This window comes from Phycodurus eques, chromosome 22, assembly GCF_024500275.1.
Source record: "Phycodurus eques isolate BA_2022a chromosome 22, UOR_Pequ_1.1, whole genome shotgun sequence".
In the NCBI taxonomy this organism is placed as follows: domain Eukaryota; kingdom Metazoa; phylum Chordata; class Actinopteri; order Syngnathiformes; family Syngnathidae; genus Phycodurus; species Phycodurus eques.
In genome coordinates, this window is record NC_084546.1 from 327554 (window position 1) to 354851 (window position 27298).

The window sequence follows — 27298 nt, forward strand, 5'->3', positions numbered from 1 at the left end:
GGCCCACTTAAGCAAATCCCCGAATGTTTCTTGGTCAAATTGCAGTTTTTCTCCACTTTTTACAGATAACGCAAACATTATATGAATCAAATCCCTCCCTCCCTCCCTCCCTCCCTCCGTCCGTCCGGCTTGTCACTATTTTCCATGACTTCTGATTTCTTTTTCCTCAATCGCTGCCACGAACATCACGATCCTCGTCTGTAAAGTTCAGGTTTGTCGACCACTGTAATGACAAACAGATCCTGGAAGATGGGGGCATTGCATCGCTTTTGAGTAGATGATGAAGATCGGGGCTGAATCTTGATCAACGGGGACAGGAATGCCAGACACGTTTAGGCACCTAACGCTCCAACGGGGTGTGTCGAAACAGAGTATCTGCTGAAATTGCGGCGCAATTGATAGACTGAATGGCAAACGGCACGCAAAAGAAGCCACTAATATGCCAGTGCTGCGTTTCTTGATTGCATATCTTTTGCCATCCAAACCACTGACTCGTTTGTTCGATACAAATGAAATGCGTGGGCAATTGTCAATACGAAGCGATGACGCATATCTGATTATCAGTCATCGCTGCCCTCTGAGGAAACCGGAACCATGACGTGGCCTGTGATGAAAATGAGTTGGAGACCCCTGCATCCAGAAAGTGGAATACAACAGGAAGCGGCCGACTTTTCACCGACACGTCACTGAGTGTGACGACGTGTCCGTTCGCGTGTCAGCCGGTTCCGAAACATCAACACGGCGCAACGCTTCTTCGAACCGCAAGTATATAGGCCGACTGTTACACGTTAGGGCGAGGCCATATGCCCTTCAATCAAATCAAACGTGTGCCAATTGTTCAATTTCCGCTCTGCTTGTAGAAACCGCATTCTTCTCAAGATTTGCTTTTCCTCCTGATACCCGACTCGCTTTGAAACCATGTTTTCCCACAACCTTAACTTGCATCGGCTTCCGCAGAAAATGCTTTTTGTCTTCTTTTGAAATGCTTCCTCTTGGAGAAATCTCCCTTTTGTCCAAACATATGGAAACAATCCTTCATGAATTCACGTTTCAAGCGCAGGGACGGGCAAAGGCCGCCAACACGTGGACGAATGACTGCTTTTGCGTAACACGTCACGGACGAACGGCCCAGCCCTAAGCGGACGTACGAACGACTGCGACGCGCGCCCGAGCGGAAGCGAGGAGTGGTGGCGTGACAGAAGCGGCGTCATGTGGACCTACCTTCCAGCAGAAATCCTCAGAGTCTAGCATGTGGATGGAAGCAGAGCACACGTTAGCCGGCGCAGCACACCAGCGCGTGCGCAAACGTGAACGGGCGTGTCAAAGCCATGCGGAGGAGGCCAGGCGGTAACGTTAGCAGCACAAAGCTAATGAGACACACTGAGAGCCAACTTATTACTGGGTCAATGCTGAAGAGCAACAAAAACTCTTTTCAATTCGGATTTTTGAGTCACTTTTTTGTCCAACAACTTGTGCATTTCTCAACTGATTCAAGCCATTCCCACGTCAAAAACGAAAAACACAACAAATTCCCACAACTCCAAATTTTCCATGGCAAGTCCAATTGGAATGAAGGAAAACAAACATTTCACAAATGTAACTCATTCTTTCGATATTCTCTACTTATTCAATGAATTGCACACGCTTTTTGAGGATATCTACGGAACTCATTTTCACATTCCTCAAATTCCAACTTTATAAGACATAATTCCCAAACGGTTGCAGAAACTTTCCAATTTTTACCGACATAGCTCGAGTGAATCAAACCCTTCCAACAACCCTAATTGTTAAGCTCATTCAGGAGAACATTTGCCTCTCATTGTCAGGTTACAAATGATTGCTGCATCTGTGCAATCCTCATGAGAAATAGTGCATAAGTATAGGACAAGATGTGAAAAAACTGATTTGAGAAATTCTCCTGATATGATAACTTGAATTCAGTATTTCTGACTTTTCCAATTGTCCACATTTTACTTAATTCTGCAGCAGCTCTTCAGCATTCAGACACTATTTCTCCACAAACTGCATTCTCCAGTTATGATGATTACGCTTATAGCTGCTCAATGACGGACACCTGTCGACACACGCGTGACGCGTTAGTTTAGAACGGCGCTCGTTTTACCTCGTGCCGACGAGAAGAGCGGGCTGTTCAGGTAATGCGTCGCCAGACGTTTGCGCTGTGGACAAACACAAACGACAGCTGAGTCCTGTCGCGTGAGGATGATGTCATCATCATCATCATCATCATTAAAAATACAAACGCATTAGAAAGTACCTCTGGCTCAAAGAGGCCGCTGTAGGCGGGGTTAGCTGTGCTTCGCCTTTTCCTCTCCTGCCTCTTCAGCTGAATTTCTACAAAAAAAAAAACAAAAAAAAAACAAAACAAAAACAAAAACTCCAAGAAAGCGCACGTGGAACACATGAACACACACGTAAAGTAAGGGTGTGGGGAAGTGGTTACCTTCCCGGTGCTCGTTGGTGACGAGTCCGAGTGAGACCATGAAAGCAATTTTCTGTGAAAGAGACGAGACAGCGTCAGCGAGATCATCGCAGCGATCCCGGGCACTTCGTGACCAAAGGAAGGAAGGCTCGTTCGCCCGCCCGCCCGCCCGCCCGCCCGCCCGCCCGCCCACCTCCGGGTCCTCGTCGATCTTCTTGGTGGGGGCGGGCGGGGGCTCTTGTGATGGGAGGGGGAGCGACCCCCCCTCGCTACTGCCGGGGGCCTGAGGCTGGATGATGATCACCTGAGAAGACACACACGGTGTCACGCACAGTAATCGTGCGAGTCTGTGTGTGCATGAGTTTGTGCAAGTGTGACAAAGTGTGAGAGAGTCAATGCGAGTGTGAGTTTGCATGTGCGTTTCTGCCTGTGAGCGCGTCTAATAGCGCGGCCCAAAGAGGATGACGAGCGCGTTCGTCTAACCTCGACGGCCTCGCTGACGGCGGCCACTCCGTTGCCGTTGGCCGGCGAGGCGGCGATGATGGCGTAGGCCACGCCGGCCCCCGCCGAGGCGTGCTGGGCGGGGCCGCCCGCCTCGCCGGCGAGGGACGAGGCGCCGCCGTCGTAAGGTTGCCGGTGGGGGCTGAGGGTGCAGTTGGGGGTGGGCAGGGTGGGGCCCGGGTGGTTGAGCGCGGAGGTGGTCCGCGGCTGCGGGGGGTCCGGGCACGGGCTGTGGGGGAGGCTGTCCGGAATCAGCGTCTTTGGCCTGACCTGAACACACGCACGCAAAACAATACTTTGCCAATGTACAAATGAGCGTGTGCGTGTGTGTAGTGCACTTTTGTTAACATCCGTGTGTGTCTGTGTGTATGCGTGACTGAGTGCGTGTCGGTCACTTTTTTTTTTAAATGTCATTTGTGGGTACTTAAAGGTCACATGCGCTTTTGTTAAAACGTGCGCGCGAGCACCTGAGGGAGCACGCTGGCGGCTTGACCGGCCAGTCGGTGCAGCGAGCTGACTTGAGGCACCTTGACGGGAACGGACGTGAGCGAGCCCAACATCTGCCACACAAAAATTCAAAACGGTCATCATCGTGACGTCATCACAAACACGTCAGCCGGCACGAGCCCGTGAAGTCAGCCGCACGTCATTACGCACACGAACACACGTACTTTGTAGCAACATGTTGTGTTAATCGAGTGTCGCCTCCTGCTGTGTGTTCACTTCCTGTAACAAAGAAGCTGTGCCGCGATTGGCTGACACTCCACCCGGCCCTCCCCCCTCCTGGTTCTTCTTCTGCGGTTCTGTTGTGTTGTACTGCGGAGCCACCCGCCAGGAGGGTGCAGGCAAGGGGGGGAGGCTAGGGCCAGTTCCCATAGCAACCACACCGAGGAAAATTCTTGCAGTATGAGAGCTTTTATTTTCCGAATTGCTGTCTTTTCTCCCAAGTCAAGCACTTTGGGGGGCAGCAACGGGGAGGAACTGCTTCTTCCACTAACTTCCTGTTTACGATTCTCTCTCCAAAAGTCATCTTTGCATGCGCGAGTGCGTGTGTGTGTGTGTGTGTGTGTGTGCACAAGACACTACACCTGCTGCTCATGCAGAGGGCGCTGCACCTCCTTTCCACACACAACTGGAACACCGCGTGTGCGTGTGTCAGGTAACCCAACAGTAAGAAAAAGACGGCAAAGAAGAATAAGTAGCAGATGTTTTTGTTCCTCCACTTGGCTCGGCTGACCCCCGACCGGCAGGGCTGAGCAGTTTCCATGGAAACAGTGCTCCTCAGCACTCATTCAATCATTCTCTCATCTCTTCACTCAGTCAATGCTTTCGGTCGCTCGCTGGAAAAACTTCCGGCGAACAACGAGAATCCAAACGCTGTTCCGTGTCGGTTTGAGGGGGAATGTCACGCGATGTCCGACGCATTACAAGTTGTATGGCACGTTTGTTCCACCGTGCGTCGACGAGTGCCTTTCATGCGTGAATGCAAACAACACGCTGGGATGACAACGCCATCGTCGTCGCGCGTGCAGGTGTGTTACCTGTGCGGGAGGAAGCTCCAAGGCCCTCTTGCCGCCCAGCGGGCGAACCCCGACCCCGAACGCCACCCTCCCGCCCGTCTGTAGGTTGACGGGCAACGTCTGCGGCGGATCGGAGCCGGGCGTCTTCTGCCCGTTGATGTGCGCCGTTACCGCGGCGACGGGAGTCGGGACCATGGAGATGGCGATGCCCTGGCTCGTGGGCTTGATGAGAGTTAGCGGCTTGGTCGCACCCACCGGGCAACTCCGCACCGCCATCTTCTGGGCGGGCAGGCACATCGTGCACGCACGCACGCACACACGCACACACACACACACACACACACACACACACACACACACACGTTAAAAGCGTCACGGCGAGGAACTCAATGTGAAGCAAAGCCCACTTGATTGACATAATGCACACACACAATACACAGACATGCACGCACCTACATGTGACATATATACACACACGTGTGCATATATACATACATACATTTATATATATATATATATATATATATATACGCCGTTAACATCCAGCCAGGATAATCATTGTGACCAACGCGTCTCACTTTTACATGAACCACCCCAGGACCAAAACGCAAATGACAAGGTTTACTTTTTGATTTGGTTCCTTCTGGGATTTTCTCTCTCTTGATAGCAAAAAGCTTTCAAACTTTGACAACCCAGCACAAACTTCCTTGACCTCTCTCTTGCCGTGTTTTTTCTTTTGCACACACCCCAGGTCAAAAGTTTCCAATGTGGATAACTCCTTCCACTGGGCTCCTTTCTTGTCAAGCACAAAACAATGCGTTCAGGCATCTGCTCATTTATGTCTGTTTCTGAGCAGAAATAACAGTTGAGATTGAGAAAAAAAATAAAAGTGCTTTTGTCAACGAGATGCTCCGTTCACCGCCATGTTCGTGGAAAAACTGCACATCAGCGCTTTGTTATATGCAATTCAAAATTAGATTTTTGTTTTAAATGGGTTAGTCAATCAATAAAATACACACACAAACGCACGAAAGCACGCACTCTTCTGACAATGTCGTCATCAGCAGGATGAAAGGTCAAAGTTGATGAAGCCAGGAGGCCAACACAACTCATGACCTCAGGACAGTAGACAATGTGTGTGCGTTTACGTGTAGGGAGGAAAAACAACTTCGCTTTCACAAACCAAACCCAACATTTCATTTTACCTTCCTTAATTTCTTCAACATTTGGACACTTTCTCTTTCGGGGTGGGGGCAAGCTGTTGGGGGGGGGGGCATTGAAGGCCAGCAGATGGGACTCCCACAAACAATAGAGGCTGACAGATGCAGCCATAAAACACATGCACACATTATGTTGGCATAATGTGTGCATGGGTTTCTTTGTGCATGTATTGATATGTACATAAAATATATGTATATATGCATATATATGTACAGTATGTGTGTGATGTGTGTGCATGTGAAATGTCCTATGTTTTGTGTTGAATATTTTGCTGTGTGTGTAATGATGTGCAACGGGTGTAAAGTGTGTAAGAGTGTGCGTGCGCGCGGGTGCTGGACTGAGGTCACATGATTCACTGAGCAGAAGCATGATTAGGGCGAAGAGGAGTGATGACATCATATCGAGTGGTTCTTTGTCAATCAAGTTTCCAACTTCAAAAGGTCCCGGTCCCGTGCCGACGGACATCGGAGAACTTCCTGTGGCCCGCGGACAAAGGATGGGCCCCCACCCGAGCCCCTCCCCCTCCTTCGACGACCAGTGAGGAGGAGCGAGTGTGGCCAGGGAACGTGAAGAAGACGAAGCCTTCGTGGGGCGAGGCGGCGGGCGTTGCTGTTCCACAAGTTGCCGAGGTGACCGAGCCGGCCGCTTGAGCAGGTCGACGCAGCGCCAGAGAAAAAGATTTTATCCATTTGATTTGTGGCAACGTTTTGCTTTTGATCACTTTGATAGTTGCAGATGCGGTGTCATCCTCTCTTTTTTCACCACGGGGGGGAAAAAAACAACTTTTTTTTTTTTGCGATCAGCAGGAGAACGTCGGCTGGTCTCACCAAAAACACTGCTTTCTGACCAAAAAGCAGAGAAAATGAGCTTTTCGTGAAAAGAAATATGTCAAGCAGAAAAGCGACTTTGATGCTAATATTTTGTGATACTTCAAAATTTAAGACCAAAGAAAAACAAGGCCGAGGGTGGGCTTTTGATGTGCAAATCATTGATTTGTTACAGAGATCCAACGAAGAAAGTTCGCGATGCTGTCTCACCACACGGCCCGAGCTGAACACGAGTGACCTTTTTACATGCCGTTCGCCATTCACTCCATCAACCGCGTCACCTTTATTCACAATTGCGACACGCTTTCTGCTACCTATCATGACACACACACACACGACACGCTCGGCTTTATTGGCCAAGTATGTTACATGACACGCAAGTCTGTTGGCGTGTGCGGTACCTCAACTTGTCCAACTTCCAACGTGTTGCCATTTTTCTCAATTGATGTGACAAGCAGAGATCGATGGCCTCATCTTTATCTTCGACTCAAAAGCTGCGCTGATCTCAGGTAATTGACGGATATAATCATCAGTGGCAGTGAACGCTTTGAATTCAATTGATGAATCGGAAGAGCCACAGCAGCGAATGAGTTCAATGGCGCCCTTTAGCTTTGATGTATTTTTTATTTATTCTTGGGCACGTGTCGCAACGCGCGCTATTGACATCCATTTTGAAAACGTGAAGCCACGTTTTTGACAATTCTTTTGAATCACTTGGCCACGTGAAGCTCGCCTGCGGACATTTCTTTTGCACGCCGCGAGCCGCGACCGTCTCGGGCAGCGCGACGGCATCTCCATCGCGTCGTTGACCTCTCGGTACCAAAACCCGGCGCCGAAAGACCAGGCGTCGTTCCGAACTCGGCCCTCCGCAAACGAGATGGCCGCAAACGGCGAGGAGCCGTTCGTCAGCTATATTTAGACACTTCTCCGAGCGCTCGACTGAACAGTTTTAAAAAAGCAACTTTGATTCCTGCCAAGAAAACAGACAGCATGCGTAATCGTTTTCACTTCTGTTGGAAGAATGGAGCCCAGCGGAAGGCAAAGTCAAAAACACGCCGTTACACAAAAGCACTCATTTATCATATGTAGGGATACTCATTTTTTTTTTTTTTTCCTGTGACAGTTGATGCAAGTTAATACTTTGGAAAAACACCCGTTTCAAGCTTGTTTCACATCAGGAGAGATAAAGCAAATCCCAGAAGTGTGATGGGGCGGCTGGGGAAGCAAAACCGATGTAAAGTTAAATGTCATTGTCATTTGCTTTTTCGAAAAGAAAAAAGGGTGGACAACTCAAATCAAAAATGGGATTTTGGTGAGAAGAAAAACTTTGCAATGATGAAGAACAATTCAACGTGACATTCGGCGAGTGTGAGCGGCACCTACCTGCCCGTTCTGAAGTTCATTCAGGCCTTTGCACAGCGTCGGATTCTGCACGACAAACACAAACATTTCCGTTAGCATCTAAATGCTAAGACGCTTACCAAGTGGAGAGAGAAACCACGAGGACGTGGCGACGCACAGCGTGGCCATCGCACATGCCACGCGCACGTGCGCACGGAGTGAAGCGTGAGCGCAAACCATTCTCGCCGCCACAGGACACGTAACAATAGCTGGAAAAATGAAGGCTTGCTTCCATGGCGACCCCTTCCATTCATGTCAAGACAAATTGCGAGCGTCACCTTTCACCTCGACCGGACCCGCGACGCGACGCGACGAGCACCTGCCGGCGATGCCACCCAACGGGAGCGGCGGGCGGCCGTCGCCGTAGAGACGGCCAACATCTTTCCTGACGTTGGCGTCGGCAACTTAAGACGCTCAAAACGAGTCGCTTTTGTCTCACGCGCGCAAACGAAGCCCTCGTGCGGCCAATTGTGAACACCCTTCACTTCGAGGTTGTTTCAAGGTCACCCTTTCCTCAGAGTCATTTGTCTCCAAACAAGCACACAAATGCTTTTCTGGACAACAGAACTTGTCATTCGGGCCGCAACGAGTACTCCAACGTTTTGAGTCGATAAAATGCTGGAGGATCCGCTTATTTAACTCCTTCCCTGCCAATTTGATAATGTAGCTGCAGTAGGGAAAATTTCGAAGCAGACGGACGAGCGCAACGTGGTTACGTCATCACGCGTTTTGATTCAAGGAGCACAAAATAAACGGAGACCACGCAAGCCGCCGTTAAACACAGCGAAAGAAGACGGACAAGATAGCGACGACAAATGCGAGAAAAGAAGACAGAAGTCCAAAAGTGTGGGATCATTTCAGACTGAGCAGAAAGGCGAACATCTCTCAAGCAAGACGCAGACAACGCGGTGGCCGAGCAGAGACGAATGTCTCGCAAATCAGTGAGTTGAATGACCGTTAATGCAACTTACAAGCATAACGTTAGCCCTGCGGAGGACTAAGGTTTCTCTTAATTACCATGGAATTGGTGCCCAGTTTATTACGATGGCGATAGGGAGAGGCTGCGTGCGACTATAACGTGACTTCCTTCGGGGTGTTTGCTTGTCAAGGAACAGTTTTGCTCAGTGATTTAAGTGTGTGTGTGTGTGCGTGTGTGCGTGTGGCTAATTTCCTGGCATCCAGCACACGAGCATGGCATCTGCAAGTGCAGGACATTCCCAGTCAAGTACTGTCGGTGGGAAAAGTGATTGCGAGTGGAAAAGTTGGGCAAAACACTTATTCAATGAATATTTGTGTTTCCTATCGACACGTCTTCATTTTCATTTGAGTTTCGTCGATTTTGTCGAACGTCTTCAACGCGCAGCCACGAACCGACTGTATTATGTTGTCCCATCCTAAAACGCTCTTATCGAATTATTGTTATTGATGAATAACAAGAAATACTAAGCAGAAAAAAATGCTCACCTTAAACTGAAATGTGGTTTTTTTATTTGAAATTGCCTCACTGAAAATATTTCTAAAAAAGAAAATACAGTGTGCCGCTCAATGTGAATATCACAAATAAAACAGTTGATCATCTCCAAAAAGAAAAACGATTGGTCATTCATTTTTAAGTGAAGTTGCTTATTTTTTTTCTTGTGGATTCCTAATTGCTCTTCAACGAACCAAAAATATTATTTAGCCCAATACACGATTATTCGATACAAACTTCGGTAGGATCCTCCAATACAAAAATATTCGATAGCTGCGGCTTGACTTGTCATACTAAGTCAATAACTCCGCCCTACTTCCCCTTTGGTCCAATGAAAAGCTCCGATAGGATCATGACACATCATCAAATCATAAACGTAACTTCATCAGACAAAAAAATTAATTAAAAAAATTAATAAAAAAACATTTTTAAACTGAAGAAAGTTGGAATCGAACTACATTAAAAAAAAAAAACATTTTCACACAGGATGAAGACTCCATGTATACTCTGAGTATTATATCAAATTTTTCTGCGTACGTTGCTGCAGTGTGTGACTTTTTGTTATTTGGAGACATACACATACATCACATAAATTGGAATATGGGAGAACATCCATATTTGACATTCAATACTAAAAAATTGGATTCATCAAACAAAATTCCTGTCGAATTTTGACTTCAAAAACAATTGCCATTGTTTCTCAATTGTCTGTTATGTACTATTGTAGTTTCTAGAGATGGTGAACTTGAGGTTTTTGTTTGCTGGAAGCTATAATTATCAAAATTATTCATATATATGTTTAAAAAGCATGACATATTTCACTCAGTGCGTGTAATGCATCTCTGGAACACGAGTTTGACTTTTTGAATTGAACTAGCTCACTAAATTCACCTTTTGACACTTTTCTAATTGATTCAGATGTGCCTGTATTACTACCTAGAATTCAATGCTAATTTTTGCTCGTCTCTAAATAGGGTTTTGCATTGAGTGCAAGTGTGTTGTATTAAAATATACCATCCACAGAGGTGGGACTGTACATAAGTCGATTTTTCAGGTATCTGGTGACTTTTTACTTTTACTCCTTACTTTTTAAACAAATATCTGTACTTTCTACTTCTTACATTTTAAAAATGAGCTTGTTACTTGTAAAACTTTCAAAGTTAGCGCTGACGCCACGTAAAGAGCAGAACGGCGGTCATGCTGGATACAAGTGCTGCAGCGGCACATGGAACGGACTGCTTGTGTAAGAGTGGTTAAAATTGGAAATTTTAGATCCGGTCGGATCCAATGAGATACTTACTTTTTTAAATCAAAGATCGGATTGGGACACCCCAAGTTTTTGGAATGTGGGAGGAAAGCGGGAGAAAGCCCACACAGGCACGGGGAGAACATGCAAACTCTACACGGGGAGGCTGCAGAAGATTGGCTTCCGTGGAAAAGGTGACGCACCGTGGCCACCCGTAACGGGACAAGCCCAAAGGTAAAGACGAAGTGGTGATAGATTCATTTGACAACTGATTATTCGTCGATTAATCGTTGCACCTCTAAACCAGGTTTTGCACTTTTGAGCACTGCCAATTTGAAATCATGTCCAGCTTTTGAATAAACGCATGGACAGTGAAATTGATTCTTTTTATCCGATTCATTGATTAAAATAATCGTTAGTTGCAGCCCTCGTTTCATTACTGTCCATTGAGACTGTGTGCCTTCTAGGACCCCCCCCACACACACACACTTCACTCGTGCACCGGCATACTTTACGTTGATAACACAATGCAAAAAAAAATTTAAAAATTAAAAATAATAATAAAAATAAAAATTATAATAACACCAACCGACAGTTTGCGAGTCAAAAAACTTGGGGCACTCGTGATTCAACGTACCGTTGCAATTCGGTTTACACAGGCACGCACGCACACACTTGAAGAAGGTGAGGCAGGCTGCGTGGGGGTTCCAAATAAAACTCAGCCGCTTCCAAATTTTGGACGTGGGAAAATAAAAAGCCGCGGTCACGGCAACCAGATGAGGACGTCATCACAAACGTGGCATGGCTATTGTCACTTCGTCAAGACTGAAATCTGCAGCATCGTACGACTTCAGAACATCGCACGCTAGCATTTTAGCGCACACACCGGCATAAGGGATCACGTTAGCGGTGCGCTTAAAGCGGCTGCGTGAGGCGCAGATTACGTCTTTCCTTTTTACGTTGCGACCTGAAGCATCTTTACGCTCCCTCGTGTGCAAGGAGCAGCAGCCGTAACCATGGTTACACATCAAGGACTGACTGTGTGGACACGGTGACATACATTACTGCGCCGTCGTACATCATCTCCTATAAATATACCAGTACGCAATATGAAGAAATAACGAAAAAAGAATTATTTAATTTTAGAAAGTACTGCTTTAAAAAAAGGGGTAAAAGTAGCAATGCACATGATTACTTCTTCATAAAGACATGCATATCTACTTGCATTCCTGAACAGAAAATAGCATTTGAGTGGGGCACATCTCAGATTTGTTTGAAAAGGGCTAATTGCATTTTTGTATGTCTTTACATAAAAGAAAAAACAGACATACATGAGAACACAATTTTGAACAAAAAGGAGCAGAGCAAAGATTAAATCTTACATTTTCTGCCCCTTTTTACAGACAAATATTCACATTCAAATAAATCAAAGTCTTCAATGATTTTTCACTTATTTTTAATTTTCTACACTAGATTTTTCAAGCTTTGAAAAAAATGAATTGATCTAGAGTCTTTTGTTTCTGTTTGTTCCATAACTTCACTGCTATACTTTGGTTCTAAATATTGCCATTTGAAACACTTCTGCGCTTTAAAAACTTCATTTATTTGTATTAAACTTTTTGGGGGCATATTTATTGGTTTTAAATGTGCCCAGGTAAAAAAAAAAAAAAAAGGTTAGCTGACTGAAATCAAAAGCGTCCACATGAAATCACTTCGTGACGCTGGATTCTCTAATCTGTTTTTTTTTTGTTTTTTTAATAACTCCTCTCACAGGTTAGTTCAGCACACGCCATCCATCATATATCATCGAGAGTGTAAATGTGAATTTCAATATGGTTTTCTTGAGTTTTAAATGTTTCTGGTGTTTCAAATGGGGAAAAAAATTGTTTCATTGAAAGAGTCCGCATTAAAGCATTTGAACGTGCTCGATGCTCTATTGTCGTTTTTTTTTTTGACAACTGCCCTAATACATTAACTCAGCACATGATATTACAATAACAATTTTATATGTAATTTGTTTTAGTGTTTGAATGTTTTGCATCTCATATTTGTTCTAAAAAGGAAAACTGAGGTTGAAGTCAAGTTCAAAATGGAAAACTGTGGATAGCTCATTGAATTTGAAAGTATTTGATGCTGTCTTAGGGTTAGCACGTGTATGATACCAACGTATCATCCAATATGTGTCAGAAGTGTGACAGGTGAGCAGAAGAAGGGTCAATTCAAGATGTCCAGCATTGCTTGGAAGAAATGTGGTGGTATATTCCTGACAATGTTTTTACTTGCGAAGCAAAGGTGACATTGTTGTTGCTCAAGAACAAGACGTTAAAAAAGAAGGGAAAAAAAAAAAGGGGGGGGGCAGTGCTGAGTGGGCTTTCCGTGGATGCCCCCCCCCAACCCAACCCAAAACAGCATCGAAGCAATCAAAATGGTAATGTTGCCCATGAAAAGCCCCCCCCAGCGAAACTCTGCAGACTTTTTGCTCTCCATGTTGGGGGGGCACCCCTTCTCTCTCAAAATGGACGCTTCCACTATCAAAGTGAGGCCAGAAAGGGGGGGGGGGGGCACGTCTTGCCTTCTTCTGCTTCCCAGTGGCTCAAGCTCAACTTGAAGCAACATTCCACAGAATAGTGGATCGATTCAAGTCAAAACGATATCGACCCTCTTTTCTTATCTTTGCTCAAGTCCTGCTCCAAAACACGTCGACAACGGCGCCCTCCGGAGGGGCGGTGCTGAACCGCCAGCATCTCCCCGCCCACGGCACCTGCCCAAAACCAGCGAGAAAAAGTCGCTATCCGCCGAGGAGATGAGGAGGCCGTCGGGCCGCCATCAAGCGCGAGACAAGTGAACCAAGTGAAAGCGTCGTCGTGGGCCAATCAGAAGGCAGCGGTGCCGTCACGTGACCCAGAAGCAATCATACCAGCGGACTAAGTGCAAAACTCGGAACAAAATGGGGGACGAAAAAGACGTCAAAAGGCGGCCGTGGACGTCAAGGGGGCTCCATAAAAGTCCCCCAAAGAGTATCAGGAGTTAGCCAAGCAGCGAGTTCAGTTATCTCGCCCCTCGGAGGCCAGAAAAACACGTCGACGAGCTCAAAATGGACGCGAATTGTCAGCAAGTTTGAGCACGAGCGATCCAAAACAACACAACAGCTGACATGAATAAACTTGACGCCAAGGCCCGCGACGTTAGCCTGCTAGCGGCGAAGCTAAGCGAGCAGGGACCATTTGTCAAGAAATAAAGTTCGGCGAAGTGTAATCAGCGGCCTGTCTGATGTTTGTTAGGCTCATTTGAAAAAACCCCTCCGGGCTGTGCCTGTGCTTCAAGGGTTTCACACAAGTAGTTGGTGAGAGGAAAAAAAAAAGTGTCTCAAGTTGGAGTGTGCGAGAGGAACAAAGCGGCCATGGATGTTTCTTGTCCCTCATAAATATTCAGCTCGCGTCCTGCTCGCCAGCCAGCACCGCGCCGCATTAGCTGTGCTTCTTGTTGCTCGTCGGCCCGGCCCGACCGACGGCAAGTACTGCGCAAAGTGAGCGGCCGACATTGTTGACTTTCACCCCTCCTTGACGTCCTCCACAAGGCGAACACGGCGACGGCGGTCCTTACCTGATGACATTGGATTTCGACTTGGAGCGCCTCTTGCAGGCCTTGTACTTCCATGTTCCGTCCACAAAAGCACTTTGCTCCCACTTTCGACGCGAGCGACGCCAACTTTGGGGCAATTCGGGGGGGTTTCGAGCAACAATAACAAGCCGAAGAACAACTACTCGGCTCGGAGAGCAAGTTCTCGCTTCTTTGGCAGCCCGGGACTCATCACCGACTTTCCGCCAGTCTCCAAAAAGTGCTCGGAAACCGGCACAAAGGCGTCGGGCCGCGGGTGGCTCCTCTCCGGGGGACGAACGAGCGACTCTGGCTCTGACGGGGGGGCTGCGACGCCAAATTTCCACTAATTTCAGTTGAAAAGCGGGGACTAGATTGTGTCCGTGTCCGCGGCTTGATTTCACTTTGCCTGGGGAAAAGTTGTGCTTCGGCTGTCAATGGTGATTCTCGAGTACCCGGATGAAGCACACAGAAGCGGCCCCTCCCCTACCCGCGAACCACGCATGCGCACTGGGTCCCCGAAGCACAACAAATGGCGAACAACAACTCTCAAATTGGTCATTTTCTACATCTTTGCTCTCCAGACTAACATTAAAGTTAAAAACAAACAAAACAAAACAAAAAGCTCCCACACACCATAGTAAAGCACTCAGACAACATGGATCTTTTCCATCTAAAATTCACTTTAATTTGGATGCAGATGAAGTTTAGATGGAGATGACTAGGACATTGTTACTCGTCAAGCACTTGTTAAAGTACATTGTTACAACTTGAAACAACGTTTTTATTTTGACATATACTTGAGCAAGGGCTTGATGGCTAACAACATATCACTTAAAAGTGAAGTAAAGCAGTAGTAATAAAAGTGGTATTGTTCGTAGTGAGAATATATTTCGTGACTCGTGAAAGTATCTTTCTTAGTCTTCTTACTCGTGAAAGTAGTCGTAAGAGTATACAGTTTTTACTAAAAACAGTTGCACATGTATAAAATGTTATAGAAAAAAGTATGTGGTTAGGCTACTCGTAAAAATACTAGTAGTTAGTATTGGAAGTGCTTTTGGTAAAGTATACAGTGACTGATAAAAATGGTACAGTATATTTACTCGTGCAAGTAATTTTGTGAAAGCATAGCAGCGTTACTCGTGCAAAGAGTTTTGTTCACGTATATAGCAGTGACAAGCCATAGTAGTAGTATCGATAAATTGAATTGTTTCTTTGGGCAATCATCATGTGGCGCTAATGTGAGATTGCGCAACCCCCTCCTTCCATTCGGGTGAGGCTGACCCCCTCGCCACCTGCACTTAGCCCCGCCCCCCGAACCACAGGCCGGGCCGTGATTGGTCAGAGGGCCCAGTGGCCGTGTGAGGGGCGGTCTTAAGGGAGGCTTAAACCAATCAGGAGTTGAGCACGTGAAGGGACGGCTGGAGAGACCAATAGGAGAGGCCGGGCGGATGTTTTCTTGTCAAACGCTCGCAGCGACTTTGACATTGTTCATCTTTTTGGGCGAGCTGAATAAAAAATGCTGGACAGGATTGATCTTTTCTGCGATGTGGTTAGTTCGGTGAGGAGGGAAGGGAAAGTAGAACCACAGAGAGAGACAGCATGATGATGAAGATGATGTATTCAAGTGTTCTTGTTGCGCATCATCCTGGATCAGAGTGAGATGCTTAAACTTGTTGCATGAGGGCAGTGTGAAGTGGTCACAAAAAGTAGTCCGTCCGTCCGTCCGTCCGTCCGTCCTTCCTTCCTTCCTTCCTTCCTTCCTTCCTTCCTCCCTCCCTCCCTCCCTCCCTCCCTCCCTCCCATCCGAGGCCTGCACACGCACCCCTCCCCCACTCGGCCCAGGATGCTGCTTTGCATTTCATGGCTGAGTGGTGAGGGTCTGCAAGTCTCTTCTTTCCTTCCCTTCTGCAAGCTGCTGCGAGTCGCCGCGTGAGGACTTTGCGTGCGGCCGGAGGACATCCTGACATCACTTGCTGTGGATGGCCGATAAGCTCAGAAGGTTAGCGTTTGACCTTCTTGTGCTCCCCTTTGTCCCGACGCAAACAACAACAACCACCACCTGAACAAGAAGAAGAACGTTCCGATGGGCAGGAGGTGGCACAGCAGGGAAAATACAAACTCATCTCAATCGTCCTCCAGGTGGCGCTGCGCGACGATTCAGACGAGCGAGTAACCCTGACAAAAAGAACACACTGAGACCAACATGTGGAGTCTGACATGTCAGACAACCAAAAAAAAACAGAACCATGTACACACACAAGATGGCAGCTCACTGAAGTGAAAAGGTGAAAGAAATGTCAGGCAGTAACAGATTTTGTGTAATTATATATCCACTTTATGAAACACGTTGACACTCTGTCAATTGACTGTGTTGTCGTATTCCAGCGGCTCCAACGACCGGACACAAATTCATCGTGTTTTTTGGACATACTTGGCAAATAAAGAGGATTCTGATTCTGAAAGGTGAAAGCTCGGAAGCGTTTGACAGTGAAGACAAAAACACTTTGTTAAGTGCGTCTCATTTCCACAAGATGTCAGAAGAAGAATGGGATGACCCATTCCAATTGTGAAAGCTTCTCCGGCTCACGACTGGCATGTTTGAGCGAGCGTCACGCGTCGTTCGCATGACGGTGGAGGGGATGCACAGGAAAGCGGCCTCTTCCCATCCAAAGCGTTCTCGTGACAACCGCTCCGTCTTCTCCCCGCGGCATCGCGACTTCCCGGAAGCTCGGAGGTCGGCCATCTTTGCGGCACGATGTGAACCGGGAGGCGAGGCGGACCCGGTGATCACGACGAAGTCGCCACGGGCTCTCCGACACCGGCACGGCCAAACATCGTTCATTGTCACATTTTGCGTTTCCAAGCGAGTCCCAATTGAGACTCGCAAGCCTTCACTGCATGCCGGCGGCACTCAACGTTGTGAAGAGCAAGATCCCCAACTAAACTCCAGTCAAAGTCATTGTTCCCACAGCGTGGAGAGAATCTATGCCAATGAGTATTGCTGTATGCTCTGTTTGTATGTGTAACGGGGTCAACGTGTTTCACCAAGTGGATATGGAAGTGCAGACACAATGGTCATTGCACCGGACTATTGCAATATTAGTCTTTCGAAGTGCGAGAGGAGTCTGCATCTTTTGCACAATTGTAAATAAATAAATAAATGGACCGGCATTACCGGATAACTATTAATCCTTTTTTGCTCAATGACTACGTATATATATATATATATATATATACACACACACACACACACACACATATATCCATCCATCCATTTTCTGAGCCGCTTCTCCTCACGAGGGTCGCGGGCGTGCTGGAGCCTATCCCAGCTGTCATCGGACAGGAGGCGGGGTACACCCTCAACTGGTTGCCAGCCAATCGCAGGGCACATACAAACAGACAACCATTCGCACTCACAGTCACGCCTACGGGCAATTTAGAGTCTCCAATTTATACATGTTTTTGGGATGTGGGAGGAAACCGGAGTGCCCGGAGAAAACCCACGCAGGCACGGGGAGAACATGCAAACTCCACACAGGCGGGGCCGGGGATTGAACCCGGGTCCTCAGAACTGTGAGGCTGACGCTCTAACCAGTCGCCACCGTGCCGCCTTATATATGTATGTATATATACATATATATATGTATATACATACATATACACATATATATACATATATATATATATATACACATGTATATACATATATATATATATATATATATATATACACACACATACATGCACACGTACATATATACATACACATATATATATACATACATTTTGTTTTATGCGTCAGTTTTCCGCTAAACTTCAACTACACATGATAAATACACACCTTGAAACAAGCATGCTTTGCCTCTTATTTGGAGAACTGTGTGAGCCAAAATGTGACAACAGGGGCTAAGGATTACTTTTAAAAAGTGAAGTACTACATTTAAGTGTGTTTTAATAAATGTATATGTTTAACGCCTTAGGGAGGGGAAACGATTTTTTTATGTTTGCTCAGACTTGCTTGACGTGCACCTATTGTAGAGTGTTCACTGTATCGGAAAACCTTCCACATACATACACATCAGCTCCAAGTTGCAAGTTGCTGTCTTTGCCCCTTTTATGTCCAGGAAGGAACGAAGGGGACCGAGAAAAAACGAAGAGTTGAGCAGATGGAAAGTTGAACTTTCTTCCTTCCAGCAGATTGGTGTCGCCACCAGCTGGACACGAGGCAGAATCGCAGTTGAAGTCTGCTGGTTCCGACCACCACAGCTCATCCAATCAATAAACTGTATCATGAATTGTTCATCCATTAACTATTTATTAACACAACAGCATAAACGACAAAAATCCTTTACGAAGTTGTGGTAAGGACCCAGCAGCAAACTGAGCCGACAAACGCCAAATCCCAGAATGCCCCAGCACGACGCATGCGCAGAGAAGCACCCGGGCAAACTCATGCGGATGTGTTGCTGATGCGTGAAATGGCGGCTTGAGATAGGCTCGTTTAAATCACTGCCCTGCTTCTCGTGACAAGAGTCGGCGTGTCAAACCTCGTCTTCCTTCTCGTGCACACTTTGGACTTCTGCCGACACGCAAGGTACAAGAAAAGACCTCCAGTGAGGGAGGCGTGAGCAGTCCCATGCTAACGTTAGCTCCCAAGCGGGGCTAAACAGAACTTTAGCTGCTGCTGCTCTTGACGAAATGTCGCCACCGGACAACAACTCAAATGTTGGACCTCCTTGAAAATGTGTTTTTCCACCGACTTAAGTTGACGTTACGTGTTGGCACGACCGCACGCGTACGGCTACGTCTCGTCACGTGACTTATAGCACATTTAACTTCGTTCATATAATCAAATGTGTATGAATCGATGTTTGCTTACATTCCTTGAAGAGAAGCAACGCGGCGGTGTTCATTTCGTGACCTCTTGACCCGTACGCCACGGCGCATGCGTGGTGTTCCGTTGCAAGTTGACTAACGCGTTCCGCGTGTGGCACAGGTGCGATGGCGAAGCGGATCGCAGACAAAGAGCTGACGGACCGCAACTGGGACCAGGAGGAGGAGGGAGAGGAGGTGACGTCACGATTGCCCACAAGGCTTTGCATCAACGCCGCCGGATGTGATGGCTCTCACGCGCGTTTGTCTCTTTAGGCCGGAACCTTCTCAGTGGCCACGGAAGACGTGATGAAAAACCGCAACATCAAGAAGGCCAAGCGGCGGAACGTTGGGCCGGAGGTAAAATGGATGACATCATCATCCTCACCGTGATCTTACCAACGGCGTGTGTTTTAGGGCGAGGCTGGCGGGGCCTTCAGAGGGTTCAAAGGTTTCTCGGCGAGCGCTTCCTTAACGCCGACGCCCTTCTCCGCCTTCGGCAATGGCGGCGGGTTCAAGCGCTTGAGCGCTCTGACCAACGGGAGCGGCGGCGTCCTCGCGCCGTCCTTCGCCGCCGCGTCGTCGTCAGCGTCTACGACCGCGAGCGCGCCTGGTGAGTCACCGTTAACGTCACGACTTCGCCTGGTACGGACGTACGCTGGACCCGGTGTCATCCGAGTCTGAATTTGAATTCGGCGGTGCAACAATGTGCGCAACTTCAAGTAGTCCAAATACTCTCAGCCTCACAACAGGAAATATTCTCGATTTCTGTCGTCGTCAGTGAAAAAAGACTGATTATTCCCCCCAAAAATACAATCATCAACATTTTCTGATGGATGTTACAGACCACATCATCATCATCATCATCAATTTATGGCCTGTTTTTGAATAAAGGGATGGAAATTGGAAGGTTTTTTTTGTTTTGTTTTTTTATTTGATTCTTCGATGAATAGAAAAAGGGTTTGGAATTCAAATTCACACTCAGGAAGCCCAAAATTGAAACCGGTGTGCCATCTGAGTTTGAATTTGCCAGTCGTGTGAGATTTGACGCCTCAGAACCTTCCAGATGATTCCTCGGGGCCGGCGTACAACGGTTCGGCCGACGTCGGCGCCAAGCCGGCCAAGGAGTACGGCCGCCAGCTGACGGCGCTCAACTGCTCCGTCCGCGACTGGATCAGCAAACACGTCGACGACAACCCGCTGTGCGACCTGCAGCCCATCTTCCGCGACTACGAGCGCCACCTGGCCAGCATCGAGCGGCAGTACGGCGCGGCGGCGGGCACAGAAGACCGGAAAGCCCGCCCCTCGCTTCCTGCCTCCTCGTCCTCGTTTTCTTTCAAGGACGAGAAGGAGGAGTCGCCTGCTGTCACGTTCAACTTCGGTCAGAAGGTGGACAGCTCTGTGCTGAAGACGGCCACGCCCGCCTTTTCCTTGTTTGGAGGCGCCTCGCAACCCTTTGCTCAGACGGACCGCGCCGCGCCTTCAGGTACACCAACAGGAGACAGGAAGTACACTTTTTTTTTTTTTTGCTTGGATAGGGACTGAACAACTGAGGCCCACCGTCTTATGCAGTGAATTGCCTTTTCATGCCACAAGATTGTGACTCGCCGCAACTGACTGGAACGTAGTCCCTCGGCACCAAGATTAGGGGTGGGTCAAAATAGCCATGAATCAATGCGACGCAATATTCCCGACCCCGATTCAATATTGATCCAGCATCAAATCCGTTTTTTAGGCTTTATTTTCACTGTTTGTACAGAACTGTCATGCGTTTGACTTTTGTTTAGTCATTGTGCTAATTTTAGTTTTGTTACACCAAAATGTGAGGTGGCGTACCGCGTCTGTTCACATGGGCATGAAAGTACTTTTTTCTTTTTTTTTTTTTTTTATAAAAACTGCCAACAAATCGACGACAAGGTGTTGAAATCCATACAGAATCGCAACCCAAAGAACAGAAATTGAATCGCGGCGTTCTCGACAATACCCAGACCGAACCAAGGTGGTGCCGAAGCACCACATACAGCTAACTCAACTCACTTCAACATAGTTCTGTGGTGCCAATGCAATACTGTTACATTAGGTATGAATTTGGAGATGGAACATTTTGCGGGATACTTTTGTCAATTTTTTTCCCAATTAATTTCCTTTTCTGTCCGTCCTCCAAGCGAGTGCCCAATCAAAAGTTTTCGTCCGGTAAACGTTTGCTCACTTTCATTTGCGCAGAGGCGAACGCGGGCAACGACGACGACGCCTACGAGCCGCCCGAACCCGACGTGAAGGAGATCAAAGAAGACGACGCCTTCTACTCCAAGAAGTACGCCTCGCTCGGTCGCGGCGGCCCGCCGCCATCGGCGGCCAGTACGCTAACCTCGATTGGTCGTGTGTGTCAGGTGCAAACTTTTCTACAAGAAGGACGGCGAGTTCAAGGAGAAAGGCGTCGGCACGCTGCACCTCAAAGAGACGGCCGGCGGCAAAACGCAGATGATCATCAGGGCGGACACCAACCTGGGTAAGGCCGCCGCCCTGCCGGGTGAGGAGCCGGTGGCCGTGGTAACGCGTGCGCTCCCTCGCGTCCGGCAGGAAACATCCTCCTCAACGTGCTGCTGCCCGCCGGCGTGCCGTGCTCGCGGGTGGGCAAGAACAACGTGATGGTGGTGTGCGTGCCCAACCCGCCCGTGGACGACAAGAACCCGGGCACTCCCGTGCCCCTCCTCATCCGCGTCAAGACCGCCGACGACGCCGACCAGCTGCACCAGACTCTGGAGGAGAAGCAAGGGTGAACGCACACACGTACGTGCACGTCTCCGGTCCCAGCGGGCGTTGAGCTGCGACATTCCCTCCAGCTTTTATCTTGCTTTTACTCTTTTATTTTGGTGGGTTGCGCATGCCTGTTGGGGTTTCCTGCTGAGCTGAACCACAAGGAGGAACTTTTGGGTTGTTGTTTCCTCCATCGCAGACTCTGACAGACAGACTTTAGGTTTTTTTTGTTCCAAGTGTCCTTGGCACCGCGCCCCAGACGCCTGTTGGGAAGAACGGAAACAAGAAGTTTGTCAATCTCGTTTATTCTGTCAATGTTGCTGTTAAGAAAGTTTCTCTCGTCTGTCGTGAGTGCTTCGTGACAAGCGACGTGATGGCCGAACGGACGTGAAGTGTAGCAAAAGCACCGCTCGTGTGACGCTTGAGTCACGTCACATGTTTGTGTTCCAACTTGAAGAAAACTTATTAAAAAGTCCAAATGTCAACATTGCGCTTCCTGATTGGCTCAACTCAACACTGCAAGTTTCTTCTTCCCTTTCTCGCGTAAGCGTCCGATCGCCATGTTGGAAAGGCAGAAGGCGGCGGGACCACTTCCTGCCAAGAGTGACGTCACTTCCTGTCAGTCACACCACTTCGCAGAAGTGACATCGCTTCCTGTGAGAGTTTGTGCCGAAGGTGTGTTGATTTCGGAGACGAGCGCGAGGAGGTGACGAAGAGGAGGCACTTGTCGGACGGCTGGTTGTCTTAGGCGGCGGCGGCGGCACTGTCCGGTGCGGGCGCGGCCCCCGGGGGGCGCTGATGCGGGGCGGCGCTTGCTAGCGGGGCACCCGCGCGACGCTACGTCATCAAGATGGGCTTCTGACGCACCTCCAAGATGTCTAATAAAACAAACCCAAAAAGCGGAAAACAAGGTCACGCGATTACGAATCGACAAAATAGAAACCGTCGACAGCAGCGGCCGACCGCATATCAAGATGCATTTTCAAATCAAAGGAATCACAACCTGCAGCAATGAAGGTTGGGAGAACAAAAGGATTCGCTTCAAAATTATAAATCAATTTTTTGGATAAAATATCACTATTTTTCCATGTCAAAAAAAGGAGAGACCTTCTCACGTTGTTTTGATTAAAAATTGTCAATTAGAATGTTACTATAAATAGACATTTTAAATATTTTTTTTAATCAAAAACCAAAATGGTCACATTCATTAAATTTAAATTGTCAATAAATTTGAAATGTTACAAAACATCACATTTTTATTCTAAATGTAAAATGAAAAATTGTCACCCATTCTTTACATTGAAAATAAAGTTACGTCATATTGTTGAATGAAAACATTGTCACGATTCTAATTATACAAACATTTGAATGTTGCTTAAAAATAGTTTAATGAAATTTTTTTTTTTTTAATATACAAGACTTTTTTAAGTTGAATGTTTCAAAATAATATTGAAAGAATATGTGATACCTACCCCGCTAATACATGACTTCCTGTCAGAGAATAATGTGACATCACTTCCCGTCAGGAGTCAGGAAGGAGCAAGGGATTCTGCGTTCGGAATCATTCGCTTATTCCCGACACCTGAATCGCTACGATGGTATTTCTGGAGGAGAAGCTAACCGGGTCCTTAAAACACAGTCGAGGCGACGTGTGGGGCGAAAGGGGCGGAGCTTACCGGCAGTGATGCGGTGCAGAGGAAGCGTGACGTAGGTGAGGTGCGAGAAAAGCAGGAAGTAGTCGTCGGCCCGGTTCAGTTTCAGCCACGATCCCACCAGCGAGCGACCCGTCCCCGACAGCGAGCGCGAGCGCAGGTTGGTGGCGCCGTGGAGCTCTGGAACACGCACGCAGGAACGCGTCAGCCGTTTGACCCCTGTTGTGCCTATGAACTTTCACCCTTTACCTTCGTCGTCTTCTTCCCGGAAGAATTCTTCGCTGTCGTTGGCCGAGTGCGACTTCTTCATCTCGGCCATCTTGTGCCTGGGAACCTTCCGACGCAGCGACGGCGAGAAGAACGACGGGCGGTTGCGCTCGGGAGTCGGCGGCGTGCTGAACGACGTCACCTGAACGCCACAAAAAAAAAACGAGTCCCAATACAACCAGGCGGGACGTCGTGAGCGAAGAAGCGCCCGTCGCTCACCCTCTCGTGCGGCGGCGTGCGGTCATCGTCCCGGTCGCCGTCCGCTCCGTCCGGCACTCTGCTGACGGCCATTTCGGCGTGACCTTTGCCCTGCGGCCCCTTCATGCGCACAAACTCCAAGCCGCTGAACTTGTAGAAGCCGAACGACATCCGCTGCGCCATTTTGGCCGCCACGCTCACCTGTGGGCGTCAGGGAGGTTAGCGGCGCGCGAGCGAGGTTAGTGGCGCGCGAGCGGTCACACCCGGTTGTCGTAGACCTTCCTGAGCGCCTCGTAGCGAATGGAACCCTGGAAGATGACGCCCTGGAAGGCGTTGGACTTGTCGCTGGCCACCAGTTCCACGCACACCATCTCGCCCTCGCCCACCGTCATGTCCTGGAACACCTGCGCCAGTGGAGGAGGAGCCACACAACGTCATGGAGACGAACCTGCATTACTCCTCAAGTTGGACGACGCTAACGTGCTAACATCACACAGGGAGACCTGAGCTGAGATCGGACAGCCAAACGTCGTCTTACCTCATCGAAGTTGTCGATCATGAAGAAGATGTTCGGGTAGCTCATCTTGGACTCCTCCCCTTTGCTGTCCATCGCATGTTTGCTGGGAGACGCGAACACTTCCTGTGCGCGACAATGAGCGGCGTGAGCGCACCGCACTAACGCTAATGCTAACACCTCACCTGACATTTCTTCTTGTGGACGTGAATGTCGCCGGCATCCGACCGCGTGCACACGGCGCACGTCACCACGTAGTCCAGCTGCAAACACACACACGTGCACGTCACACGCACGCACGCATACACGCATGTCTCACACACACACGAAAACACTCACACGAACACACAAAGACATGTCCACGTCACATCATGCACACAAAACACACAAGCATGTCTCACACACATGAACCCACACGAACACACACACAAAGACGTGAACATCACACATGCGCATGTCACAGACACACGCACAGCACCACCGAGTGTGATTTATGTGCGTCGACATGTGCGTGTACTGTAGCGTGCGTGACCTTCTGCAGGACGAGGTTGAGGTAGACGCTCTCCTCCCAATCGATGTCGGGGTCTCCGAGGCCCGGAAGCTTCTTGGAGTCTCTCCTGTAAACTTCGACCTCCACCTACAAGCAACATGGATGCCAACAGAAATACGATCATGATCATGATCATCATTCAAATTTGTACCGAGCTGTTGTTAAAACCCAAAGACACCACGAAGAAGATGCCTTTCTTTTGTCCTGTCAGAGCGGTTGCCGTGGGCGTTTATTTAATGATTGCATTTCTAAAAAATATTTGGAATTCATGATGAAACTTGTTATTTCCGGATGGCCGAAGTGCGTTGGGGGCAACCTAGTCACCTTCTTGCCCTCGACGTTGTCTGCGTCCACGTAGGCCAACTTCCTGCGGACGTAGAAGAGCATATCGTCCTCACGGGGGGCGCACTTCTCCATGAAGTACGTGGAGAACATCCACGTCCAGAACACGATGCGGTCGTCCTTCAAACAACCTGCGCACGCGCAGAGGTGATCGATGGTTATGGACCTTCTGTTAGCTTCATGGAGCCAAACGAGGCGGTTGCCAAGCAACTAGACACGTGATGGACATATTCAGGTAAAACACACACACACACACACACACACAGGCTCATGTTGACATCCAAGCGTTTACGCGCGCGCGTCCCTAAACACGCACGTGATGTTCTAATCCAGGACGTACAACTGGCCCAACAGTTGAGTTCCCCTTGCGTGACGACGTCATCACGTTTCGACTTGTTGCGTGACCACGTGACTGCCTGACACCATTAAGCGAATTTAAGAAAGGCACGTGACACGTCCAAAAGTGACGTCAACGACAACTTATAGACATGACGTAATAGTGCGTCTGACCCAGGCCGCTGATCTCCTGGCGGGTGTTGAGTCGGTTCCGTTCGTCTGCGATGGCCTTGAGCATCTGGCGCAGGGACGCGTCCAGGTCGTCGCTCGAGCCCGCTAGAGACGCCATCTCGCACGTCCGCCACAAGCGACCATGACAGGACGGCGGCGAGGGCGAGACTGAATTTCGGGTCCCGCGGCGGGCGGACGGGCTCCGTTGTGTGGCTCGGCTGGAACCGCCCCTCCGACTTCCTGTAACACGAGCCTCTTAAAGGGACACGACTTGCCTTGTCCTCTCGGCGGAGACGAACGCAAACTTCACTGCTTCCCGAGTCCTGATGATCGGATTCTTACTTCATCTCTTAAATAAACAGTTGACAAAGTTGAAGTTGAACTGGCGCTATTTGTGTGAGCGCACTTTTCACGTGTTGCTCAGATACGTGCTTGAATCCAACTCCCGGCCCGTAACGTCCAGCAAATCAAACAAACCCCAACAGTGAAGTCACCGCCCACCCCTCCGATGAACGCTTCAATGCTAGCTTCGTGTTAGCGCGCAGGCAATGGCATAACATTTCCTTTCTGAAACGACACATTTACTTCCGTCGCCCCTTCCACGTGGCAACGTCAAACTTGTACCCTCGTACCTCGACTCACGAGTGTTTTGAGCTTTCACACTTTGCTCAACATTTGGTACGCGCTAACGAGTCGCCACAGCAAACGTTTCCCCCAGTTTAGCGAGTTTGCGACTCGATGAGCTTCCGAGAGGAGAGTTCTTTGATATCAACAAGCATGAAAACGCTTCCGTAAAACCATTTCCACAAAGAAAGAAAGTTTTAATGTGCTCAAACTGTCCAATGACGTGCAGTTGGAAACGGACCTGGAGGACGCCCGTGTTGGAACCCGAGCGCACCCTTTGTTACGACACTAGCGGTGACGTCATTTGCAGTCGCGCGAAGTTGTGGCGTCACATGAAGCGGCTATTAAAAACATGCTAGCAAATATCAATTGCAACGCCAACGTAAATACAAATAATGAACATCATCATCCCAGACGTAAGACGTATTCTAGATTGAACAGCTGTTTGTTGATGTTTGTTTAGCAGGAGGTGCATGCTTTCTATTGATACTTGTGTTGAAAATGATTATAAAGACTGAAACATGCATATGGAAAAGACAATTTTTTAAAAGTTAAATGGATGCATTTGTGTTCTTGGATGATCAAGTACTACGCAAACGTCCTCCTGACTTGCTGGACGATGACTGCTTTCAAAACTGTCGAGGACGTTTTGGGTCAAGGTGCAGACTTCCTGTTTGATGAAATCGGACCCCCTGACACGATCAGATAATACAATGGGAGTTAGCAAAGTACACGTTTTAGTCAACAGTTGAGAGGCTGTCATTTACATCTATGCAAATGTATGAAAA

General features: G+C 48.3%; 3 protein-coding genes across 8 annotated transcripts in view; 1 reads left to right on the forward strand and 2 right to left on the reverse strand.

Moving 5' to 3' along the window:
* The window catches only part of phf21b (PHD finger protein 21B), a 21424-nt gene extending 6752 nt beyond the window's left edge, over window positions 1–14672 (reverse strand). Inside the window, exons 1-10 of one of the 2 annotated variants that reach the window (XM_061667153.1) lie at window positions 14231–14672; window positions 7893–7937; window positions 4483–4740; window positions 3409–3501; window positions 2924–3211; window positions 2634–2744; window positions 2462–2513; window positions 2276–2352; window positions 2123–2177; window positions 1222–1244 (exon numbers count right to left, since the gene is read on the reverse strand). In XM_061667153.1, coding sequence (XP_061523137.1) covers window positions 1222–1244; window positions 2123–2177; window positions 2276–2352; window positions 2462–2513; window positions 2634–2744; window positions 2924–3211; window positions 3409–3501; window positions 4483–4740; window positions 7893–7937; window positions 14231–14284 — 1056 coding nt within the window. In that variant the 5' untranslated portion in view covers window positions 14285–14672. The remainder of the gene's footprint in view (window positions 1–1221; window positions 1245–2122; window positions 2178–2275; window positions 2353–2461; window positions 2514–2633; window positions 2745–2923; window positions 3212–3408; window positions 3502–4482; window positions 4741–7892; window positions 7938–14230) is intronic. The other variant, XM_061667155.1, reaches the window with a different exon arrangement.
* Window positions 14673–18114: 3442 nt separating this feature from the next.
* kiaa0930 lies at window positions 18115–27202 on the reverse strand. Of its 4 annotated transcripts, none has more exons than XR_009767601.1 (11): window positions 25890–27201; window positions 25362–25510; window positions 25020–25124; window positions 24673–24750; window positions 24512–24613; window positions 24237–24377; window positions 23995–24174; window positions 23758–23917; window positions 23533–23688; window positions 21605–22734; window positions 18115–21501 (listed from the first exon to the last, which is right to left on the reverse strand). XR_009767601.1 is itself a non-coding variant. In XM_061668227.1 (10 exons), the coding sequence occupies exons 1-10, from the start codon at window positions 26002–26004 to the stop codon at window positions 22694–22696; spliced, it is 1227 nt and encodes a 408-aa protein (XP_061524211.1). In that variant the 5' UTR covers window positions 26005–27201; the 3' UTR covers window positions 18115–22693. The 4 variants fall into 4 exon arrangements, 1 of the variants encoding a protein (XP_061524211.1); XR_009767602.1 differs by having other exon boundaries at window positions 18514–20579; window positions 24252–24377; window positions 25890–27202; XR_009767600.1 differs by having other exon boundaries at window positions 18516–20579.
* nup50 (nucleoporin 50) lies at window positions 18664–22357 on the forward strand. Of its 2 annotated transcripts, XM_061668228.1 has the most exons (8): window positions 18664–18821; window positions 19224–19297; window positions 19376–19459; window positions 19517–19712; window positions 20166–20585; window positions 21323–21413; window positions 21490–21608; window positions 21680–22356. In XM_061668228.1, exons 2-8 carry the CDS (start codon window positions 19229–19231, stop codon window positions 21877–21879), a joined length of 1179 nt encoding a protein of 392 aa, XP_061524212.1. In that variant the 5' UTR covers window positions 18664–18821; window positions 19224–19228; the 3' UTR covers window positions 21880–22356. The 2 variants fall into 2 exon arrangements, with proteins under 2 accessions (XP_061524212.1, XP_061524213.1); XM_061668229.1 differs by having other exon boundaries at window positions 18762–18821; window positions 21323–21608; window positions 21680–22357.
* Window positions 27203–27298: the final 96 nt, after the last annotated feature.

What these genes read in the sequence shown, in the direction of transcription:
- nup50 (XM_061668229.1), top strand. Translation starts at nt 19,229, where the DNA reads ATGGCGAAGCGGATCGCAGACAAAGAGCTGACGGACCGCAACTGGGAC. An exon ending in TACGACCGCGAGCGCGCCTG is followed by an intron (nt 19,713 to 20,165) that starts GTGAGTCACCGT and finishes AGAACCTTCCAG; the next exon opens with ATGATTCCTCGGGGCCGGCG. An exon ending in CAGGGCGGACACCAACCTGG is followed by an intron (nt 21,609 to 21,679) that starts GTAAGGCCGCCG and finishes CGCGTCCGGCAG; the next exon opens with GAAACATCCTCCTCAACGTG.
- kiaa0930 (XM_061668227.1), bottom strand. Translation starts at nt 26,004, where the DNA reads ATGGCGTCTCTAGCGGGCTCGAGCGACGACCTGGACGCGTCCCTGCGC. An exon ending in ACAACGTCGAGGGCAAGAAG is followed by an intron (nt 25,125 to 25,361) that starts GTGACTAGGTTG and finishes TGTTGCTTGTAG; the next exon opens with GTGGAGGTCGAAGTTTACAG. An exon ending in TCTGCACCGCATCACTGCCG is followed by an intron (nt 22,735 to 23,532) that starts GTAAGCTCCGCC and finishes TTGTTTTATTAG; the next exon opens with ACATCTTGGAGGTGCGTCAG.